The sequence below is a fragment of the Patiria miniata genome, unplaced genomic scaffold (assembly GCF_015706575.1).
Source record: "Patiria miniata isolate m_02_andy unplaced genomic scaffold, ASM1570657v1 HiC_scaffold_10, whole genome shotgun sequence".
NCBI lineage: Eukaryota > Metazoa > Echinodermata > Asteroidea > Valvatida > Asterinidae > Patiria > Patiria miniata.
In genome coordinates this window covers 19,362,990-19,372,846 of record NW_024037048.1, presented here as the reverse complement: position 1 = coordinate 19,372,846, position 9,857 = coordinate 19,362,990, and the positions used below count along the sequence as shown (strand labels likewise).

The 9,857-nt window shown below is 39.1% G+C and overlaps 1 protein-coding gene across 1 annotated transcript; it reads left to right on the top strand.

Annotated features, from left to right (window-relative positions):
• Positions 1–214: 214 nt before the first annotated feature.
• LOC119734472 (endophilin-A2-like) lies at positions 215–9,854 on the top strand (the record flags this gene model as incomplete). The annotated part of the gene is made up of 6 exons (XM_038208001.1): positions 215–263; positions 1,790–1,923; positions 2,889–2,955; positions 8,563–8,663; positions 8,959–9,062; positions 9,785–9,854. Coding segments are annotated over 6 exons (525 nt in total), but the record flags the coding sequence as incomplete, so codon positions are not given.
• Between the last annotated feature and the right edge of the window lie 3 nt (positions 9,855–9,857).

Sequence of the window (9,857 nt, the reverse complement as noted above, 5' to 3'; positions counted from 1 at the left end):
TTGGAATAATTACGTTTGGGGTGACTATAGAACACCGGTTTGAATCGGGTCTAAGTATTCACTTCAAACAAACCAAATAGAGATAGATCTTCTATTTGTGTGCTGACCCTAATCAATCGTATTGTCTTTCCTGAACAGTCTCCAGAGCCATGAGAAAGTCCGTGGTCAGAACAAGGGAGGAACCAAGCCTCAACAACCCGTAGGATTCCTGGGAGAAGTCATGCTGAAGAACGGCAGAGAATTAGGAGAAGATTCAACGTTTGGTGAGCAAGCTTCAAGATGTATTCTCTTTCCTTCTGTGGTAGACTGATCAAAAAGCTCTCAAAAAGGTGCTCTAATCAGTGTTCCAATCCACCAACATAGTACCATGAGTATTGTGTAATTTATGTAGGGCCCAGCACTTCAGATATGCAAGGCCAAGTAAAGAAATAAACCAGTTTCTCGTACCTGCCCGCTGCTTTTTTGCACCCACTTTGTATTTTTAATTTTTTTTTTATTTATAAATGCATACATTTGCAATATACAGGTGAGTCAAAAAAGACGAAACCCAAATGGCAGGACCAATTTTTGAATGAAGTTTTGCCTGTAGCACTTTCCAAATCTAGGTTATGATCATGAGAGCCCAATCAATGAGCTTTGTTTTTAGCACAAGAATCATTCACATCACTCATTTGCTTTTCAAGTTACAGAATTTTGAACACAAACACCATTTTAAAGTTCTGTCCATGGATCACAAAGAGATTACGTGTTATTTTAACAAAACGAAACAATTCACATGCATCCCTATGAGAATTGTTTTCGTTTTGCTGAAAGAACACTTACTTTTTGACCTAGCCCAACTCTTCTCATTTTGATGGAAACAACAGGACAATAAAACCTTTCCTGTTATAGGTATTATAAAAAGATGGATTTGTGTTATTTTTTGTTTTTGTTTGGATACAGGTACGGCGATGGTCGAGATGGAAGAATCACTGAGGCAACTTTCTGAAGTCAAGGACGCCTTCGATCTGAACGTCAGACAGAACTTCCTGGATCCCTGGATCATCTCAAGAACAAAGATCTGAAGGAGATCAACGTGAGTTCCATCTTACAAAATCTAACATCACCCATTATCTGGTTGATTCTGATAGAATCAGGACTGTGTTGCACAGCCACGTTCGGGGAAATTCAAGCACAAATTAGGGAAAATGGAAAAGCATAAAGCCACGTCAGAATGAAGTGGCTACGGCTAATACATTAGTTGCACCTATGGAAGCAGATGAAGCCACTTCCCATGTGGGCTAGTGTTAGTCGTAGCCATGTCATTCAGACATGGCTAATGCTCACTAACAGAAGGGTTAACCAGGGTTACTGGAAATTACATTCTCATATAGCGTAATCCGGCAAACAAAATTAGAAGCCATTTTTGAGGTCGCGCCACGACTACGTGCACGCGTTCTTAAAGACGAGGCTCGCAAATGTTTTGGTCGAAGAGTCCGGAGTGCGCGATTCACGTGAGCCTAGTGCCTCCGCATTTATCCTGAGTTATCCTGTTCACAGACAAACCAAGGCCGATGAAAACATATACCTCACCTCATGGTGGAGGTAAAAAAAAGCAGACGGGAAACCGTTTTTTTTTTACTCGTCTAATAATGCATTTCATAGACCATGCATTTCATAGACAATCTCAGCTCCCAGGGTATACTTAGCACAGCTGTTTAGTTTTGGTGGAAACAACAGAACAATAAAATGTTGTTTTTTATAGGTATCAATAAAAAAAAAAACATTTTTGGTTATTTTTTGGATACAGGTACGGCGATGGTCGAGATGGGAGAATCACTGAGGCAACTTTCTGAAGTCAAGGACGCCTTCGATCTGAACGTCAGACAGAACTTCCTGGATCCCCTGGATCATCTCAAGAACAAAGATCTGAAAGAGATCAACGTGAGTTCCATCTTACAGAATCTGACAGAATTTGGTTGATTTTGATAGAAGCAGGACTGTGTTGCACAGCCACCTGCGGGGAAATTCAAGCACAAATTGTGGCCAATCTGGAAAAAAAATGATACAAGACCAGTGATCGATTACTGGTTGATTTGGGTTGTAACTTATGCCTGTGTACTTTTTGTCATTCGATAAATTTGGGGTCCACTTTTTTCCTGTCCCTGTTACATCTGACATCTGTGATTTTATAATTCTGATGCACTCCTTAATGCAGTCGTCCTCCAAGGGTGATTATGAATAGCAAACTACCTACACAACGAATACAAAATTGTTTAAAGTCATTCTTAACCCTAACTCCCTGGGCATTTTTGCGATGATGCTGCAAAATCCTCCAACTGCCTCCATGTCAAAATTGCATGCAGCCTCAATCCTGCAAAATCCTCCATTATTTCTTGAATGTGATCCGTGGAAGAATGATCACTGCCTCAATCCTACAAAATCCTCCAGCAATCACTGTCAATATGTTGAGGCAGAGCCAGTGACATCCTGGAGCAGTGCGGAGGACTTCAAGTATAATTTATGCACAGCTGAGCATAAACAAACACAAGGCCCGGCCCAAGACCTTGACACACTGCATCCTGCAAAATCAGCCACACATTTTTGCCAATTAAACAGCCTCAATCCTGCAAAATCCTCCATTTTGCAAAGAGGATTTGGGAGGATTTGGGAAGGTTAGGGTTAATGCAGTCGTCCGCCAAGAGTGATTATGTGAAGCAGACAACCTACCCAACAAATTGTGGCATTCTTAATATACTTGAACAGCAAATGACAATGCTCAGAGATAACAGGAACTCGAAAATTGTCACACTTTGACCCATAATTTATATAAGGTGCCTTACAGCAATGTGCAAATGTCTCTTGTCAAACAATACATTAATTTTCTCCCCAATGTTTTTTTTTTACAGCACCATCGGAAGAAGTTACAGGGGCGACGTCTTGACTTTGACTACAAAAAGAAGAAGCAAGCAAAAGGTAGGCGACAGATTATCTCAACTCCATCATATCAAATCATCTTACATTACTAAAATATCATAACTAAAACAAAAATAAACCATCAGACTTCCAAAGTGTTATTGTTAACCTGACACTAAATTTATCATTATTGTCATAGAGTATGTCCCAAAAAAGTGTCTGTGAAAAAAAGTCTGATGTGGTTTGGGATTGGAATCATTTGCCCTTGAGCATTAAACCGAGGTCTTGCCGTGATGACTGATAGCCAGGCAAATGATTCCAATCCCAATTGCAGCCCTTTTCACAACATGCAGGATTTTACACAGCTTACTTAACACAGCACTGAAATTGATTAAGGCAAGGAACTTGGTCACAGTGTCCCAAAATGTTGTTGTGATCAATTGACAAGTGTGCAGTGATGCGTGACTGAAATTAAATGAAACTCATCGGGGTTGAGGCCAAGATAGGGAGTATCTGCACAATCAAACTTTTTCAAATTGGACTTCATGGTTTTGTAGTTATTTCAAAAATAGTCAGACGGACATTTCTTTTGGACATACTGTATAATGCGTATAATATTTGTTTGCACTAAAAGAAAAACAAAAAATTGCATTTAAAATAGTGTTCCTTGCAAGCCTTAATTGTGGTTTAGATTTTTTGAGGACTTAGTTTGGACAGTCGAGAAAAAGTTTGAACTTTGTGTCAACCATATTCACTCAGCGGCAATATGATCTGCCAAATATTGTTTCCAAAAGTGGATATTGTCATCGGAAACTGAACTTTGTTACTTTGATCGATAGGCCTAACTGTCTCTAATAGAAGAGTTTAATCATTAAATCCTGTAAATTGACGTCGCTATGAAGGAATTGTCACACCTTTGATTTCAACATCATTTTTTTTTTTACCACTCACTGTATTAATGTTTTACTTTCATTTTTCACTGTGCATCATCTACATACTCATCAGCATTAGCAGGTTTGGTCGGTATGTCATAGTCTAGTTCCTAGACTCGTCATGAATGGTCCCTTATTGTGCTTAGCACCCATATGTACACCCATAGCTCACTACAAGTTTGAACTAACAATAAGCGAAATTGTCTGTGAGTTTCAAAAATGAGAATAGATAGTGTTGTTGACCTTTGTTATGCACAATATTACCTTGTACTTTCCCTACAAAATATTGTGAATGTGTGTATGTAGAATGCTAGATGCTTAAAGCTACAGTCCATCATTTGTAATTTGTGCATTTTGTTCGTTTGTAGCAACAAAAGAGTTCAAAATCTAATGAAGGATACTGAGCAACTAACCTGATGAAGTTTCAGCTAAGCTTCAGCTGTACATTCCGAGAAAAACAGCATTCTAAGACTCAATTTCAAATCAAAAGTTACTGAATCATGTGTTGATTGTTTTGAATTGCAGCTATACGCGACATCGCGCACTGATCCAACGAATTATAACAACCGCGCGCGTGTGTGCGTCGTTCCAATACTTTGGGCGCTGCGCTGAATAACAAAACGAACTCCTAATGTAAATTTCCTACGTGCTTCTTAGAATCACCGTTGGAAATGCCTTCTTTCGTTGATTACTTCAAAATGACAGCTTCCCAGAAAGAATAATTTCACAGGGAGTTTAGTTCCCTTACTATCTTTCAACCAGTATGTTTTTCAACAATAATTACGCCAGTTACTTTTCGGATGGCTGCAAATGATGGACTATAGCTTTAAGATTTACAACTGTGATAAATGTCCATGTAATAGATTAACCTCAGTCCACATGTACGTGCAGGCTTTTCAGTACTCCTACTTTTCCTAGATTTTTTTTACCGTGCTCCAATTTTTCCTACTTTTTCTTGAAATTCTACTTTTTCCTATTTTTTTGTCCCACAACTCCGAAGAAATTTAATCTCATTGAAAACTTTCATGGCAGTGTTACACACTGTCAAATCACACAATGAAGGGCTTGGGCGCAGGAGTACTGCAACTGTACTTCCAAGAGCTTAGTTGAGGATGGAGCACAAGTGTTGTGAGTACAGAACATGCCAAATGAGGCTTATGATGCTGTGGACGTGGGCGAGCATCAACGAAAACTACCCCAGAAAGCCCACAACAGTCCTACTTTTATCCTGATTCTGTCCTCCAAAATCCGACTTTTGTCCTGTTGGTTTTTGTAAATTTTGACCTTACTTTCTCCTACTTTTTCACCTGGGTCTGCTTGAAAGCCTGTACGTGTATCGTACTATCATGACGTTCTATTGTGTGTTTTAAATCAAATTAGGTTAATTGCCCTTCAACGACGTTTAAACACTGTATACTCAGTGGGTAACACACTGAGTATACAGTGTTTAAACGTCAGTGAAGGGCAAAACCTAATTTGATTTATATCACCCCGACGCAAAATTCCATCTTATAAAAGTGTGTTTTAGTTAGTTAATCAGTTACATGTCCCTAATAAACGTCTACCCCTTCAGGATTGGTCTAGACAGCCTCCGGGATAAAAAAACGACCAAACTGAATACAAAGGAATCCAACGGCTGTTTAGATTAATGGTCTCCATGCGCAAACAGGAGAGGGAGCTATTTGATCACTTTCGATAGTCCAGTGGATGGGGCACACTACGTATAGCGCATGGTACCCTGACTACTTTCATTCCCAATATGCACAAAGCCATAGCGTCTTCCTGTGACGTCAGGCGTCGTTGGCAATGCGTTCAAATGTCTCTCCCAGTCGTCTCTCCGACCCCAACTCTCCCTTTCTTACCGTTGAGGGGGTACTTGTGCGAAGAGCCCATTGGTCTATAATCCTATGATGACATCATGTTTCTATTTTTACTTTCCATGTACCCGTAAAAACGTTTTCGTCGGTTCCTCTCAGCAGCAGGTGGTATGTCAACACCGATTTTGTAGCGTAGCATTTCGTAGAAAATATTGTGGTGAAATAGATCAGAATTGATTGAGGATTCAGAAAATACAGTATAAGGCCAAAAATCTGTGTGTCCGTCATGCGTAGTGCGCACTGCCTGATGTGTAAAAATCAGTTGTTTGATAAGCAATGTGCATACATACATAGGTCCATGTACCTGTATTGCGCATTGCGCTATCCCTACTGCGTTAAGACCAGTCATTGTGGGAATATGAGCTTGTACGTCGGTCAAGTGTGCCGAGAAATACGTACTCGTGGATTTTCAGAGTACGCATCGCAGATACGCAACTGGTATGCAAAACGCAATACGCACATCAAAAACGGACACATGGATTGTCGCCTAAAGCGTATCAAATTTGGCCAGCAGTCTGGGCTATAGAGTAGGCAGTAGTGCTATATATTTGTAGATTTCGCCGTGGGTGCAGAGTCGAAAATGAAGGGAAAAGGAAAAAGTGTAAAGCCACGTCAGAATGAAGTGGCTACGGCTAATACATTAGTTGCACCTATGGAAGCAGATGAAGCCACTTCCCATGTGGGCTAGTGTTAGTCGTAGCCATGTCATTCAGACATGGCTAATGCTCACTAACAGAAGGGTTAAGCAGGGTTACTGGAAATTACATTCTCATATACAGTGGAACGTTGCTATACCAAACACCGCTATTTTGAAATATATTATCCCAGATTTCTAAAGCTCGGTAGTCATTTTTTTTGAAAATCAAAACTGGATTAGAGTTCACTTTGTCATTTTGCAGTTTTGGTTTTGTTTTGGTTTTGATGCTAGCTTGTGCATGTTACTTCCTTTATTTTGTTTGGCATTTCACGGGAACGTCCTCATGAAACTTGCATGTTTTGTTTTTAAACATCCTGCTTGGAACACTAACAGCATGTCATAGAACAAACGTAGCCAGCATTTTCACTTTGCCTGCATGTTTAAGCCAGCTGCTATGTTTTTCTGATTGGAGATTATCATTCCGTTTTCATTTCATTTTTTTCCAGTTTATTTTAAGCACATCCAAATCAAGCAACAGTCCAAAGACCAAAAATGTCTGTTTTACTGGGTGATGAAATACGACAATTTATGTTATCAATAAAACCTAACAATATTCAAAAAGAAAAGAAAATTTGCAGTGGAAGATCTTCAGATTGACCCCAAAATGGTAATTTTAAGAGTGTTTTTAGTTTTAACATCAAAAGACATATTGTGTTACAAGTTTTAGAATGTAATTTGTAACTGTTGTAAATTATTGTCTACTAAAGAAGGACAATTACTGGCAAAGAGTTAATGTTGGTTGTAGCTGATTCTGTCAGAAATAACATGAATTTGTATAATGGAGGTATCATGAATATTCATTACATCTCATACATATTAATGAGCCTGTTTTGCATTTTGTTGGTCAATATTCAATTGCATTGATGAAAAAAATTGACCCAAATCATTTTTGCGTGGACTCAAACTTGGAAAAGTGTAGATAAGTGACTTTTCCGAGGACGAAATTGAGAATGTCTAAGTGTTAAATATGTGTGAGTTGTAATAAGTACGGAACTTTGTTATGCAGCTGATTTCACAAAACAGTGCGTAACTTACGCCATGCGTAGGACTTACACGCAACAAACTTATTGCGCGGGCCACGCAATGAACTTACGATCGATTTCACGAAAGTTGGCGTTCATGGGCCACGTTTAAACAATCTAAACATCTTGGACGAGGATAATAACAGCATTTCATGGAAGAAATGTTTGTGTATGATTTGTTCGTTCGTGAAGCAGTTGTTGAATCACTTCCGCCGCCGCCATTTTGAAAAAAAACCTGGATTAATAAAAAAATCTTAAAAAGCAATCAAATTTAATAGACGAATGAAGTATACAAAATGTAGCTCCATGGAATGCCATTGGAAGCTATTGAGCTGAGTGAGAATTACAGATTACACACAGGCATTCAAATACAAATGAGATTTCAATCATTTGAGTCAAGACTGAAACAGTATTTTTACTGTCAGATTTTGTGTTTCGATTACGAGGAACAAGTCCACTCTTTTTTTTCTGAAATATTGATGGCGATTTTTTCCGTTTTTCCATTCATTCATGGAGGTGGGAAAACGTTTATGTTTCATGGTATTTAATGGGTATTTATTTGTTTGCAGAATGATAAATGATCAGTGGTGGACAACTGAATGTTGGATCATTGTATCAAAATATTCATTACTTGGGAATAGAGTATGCAAATTACGTGAAATTTTCACAGTTACTAGTCAATAACAAGTACTTTACCCCTATTTTTATTAAACAGAGCGAGCCACATATTTTTTGAAATATGTTTCTAATTTGGTCACTTTCTTTATGACTCATTGTGTACATGGTGACGGATTAACTCTAACTCCCTAGCATGATGTACCAGGAACCATACCCATCCTGGCAAATTCCAACACCATATGGGAAACTGCTGACACCATATTTCTATCTTTGATTCTGGAGGTGTGCCAACCCAATGTAAAAGACTGTCAGTTTAAGGGTACTGTACCCATCCTGACAGATTCCCACTAAACATGCCGTTGGGGTTTGATGGGTTGAGTTCTGTTAGGGTTAATGCATGCTTGCATGATGCAGCAATTATACTACATTTCCACACCAGGAAAATACTGGCATCTTGGATAATTCTGAGCCAATATTTCTGACTTTTGTTCTCATCAATCTTGTTTTTGTTTGTGTTGCAGGAAGCACAATTCCTGAAGAAGAAATCCAATTTGCAGAAGAGAAGTTTCACGAATCTCAGGAGCTTGCTGAGAACGGGATGAGGAACCTCCTTGAGAGTGATGTAAGTACCTGACAAATCGGAGCAAAGATGAGCCAAGATGCACTAGAGCATCTTACTACTCAATCAGATACCACTCATTGAGTCTCAAGAACAACTTTTCACTTTATATTTCTGCGCATTTATTTTGATATTTCTCTCAGTTCAACCATGGAAGAATAATTTATACCGATATTGTATGGGTGAAGAGATTGACGGTTTCCTTTTTATTTCTGTTGTGTAAGATATTCTTTAAATTGCCATGTAATTTAATTGTTTTAATGCAATCCTTGAAAATGCACCTTGTTTTCTTTAACAGGTTGAGCAGGTGTTACAGCTTCAAGCGTTAGCCGAGGCTCAGCTAGAATACCACAAACAGTCTGCAGAGGTCTTGGAAAGCCTTCTCTCAACACTCAATGAAAGGTATGCCAACAGTGCTGGACTTGTGATGGACTTGTGATGACTTGTGATTGACTTTGTGATGGACTTGTGATGACTTGTGATGGACTTGTAATAGAGTTTGTGATGGACTTGTGACAGACTTGTGATGACTTGTGATGACTTGTGATAGACTTGTGATTGACTTGTGATGGACTTGTAATGGACTTGTAATATAGTTGTGTGATGGACTTGTGATGGACTTGTGATGACTTGTGATGGACTTGTGATGACTTGTGATGGACTTGTGCTGGACTTGTGATGACTTGTGATGACTTGTGATGACTTGTGATGACTTGTGATGGACTTGTGATGACTTGTGATGGACTTGTCATTGACTTGTGATGACTTGTGATTGACTTGTGATGACTTGTGATTGCTTGGATGATTGTGACTGACTTGTGATTGACTTGTGATGGACTTGTCATTGACTTGTGATGGACTTGTGATGGACTTGTGATGACTTGTGATGGACTTGTGATGACTTGTGATGGACTTGTCTTGACTTGTGATGACTTGTGATTGACTTGTGATGACTTGTGACTGACTTGTGATTGACTTGTGATGGACTTGTCATTGCTTGTGATGGACTTGTGATGGACTTGTGAGACTTGTGATGGCCTTGTGATGGCCTTGTGACAGAGACTGACTATAATACCCAAACTTGTCAGTTACCATCCTTCTCATGTTTCTGTGATGTTTTCCAGGGTTGAGGAGGCAGGCAGTCGACCCAAATCAGAACGCAAACCCAGAAGTACTTTCAACTCTTACTCCACGAAG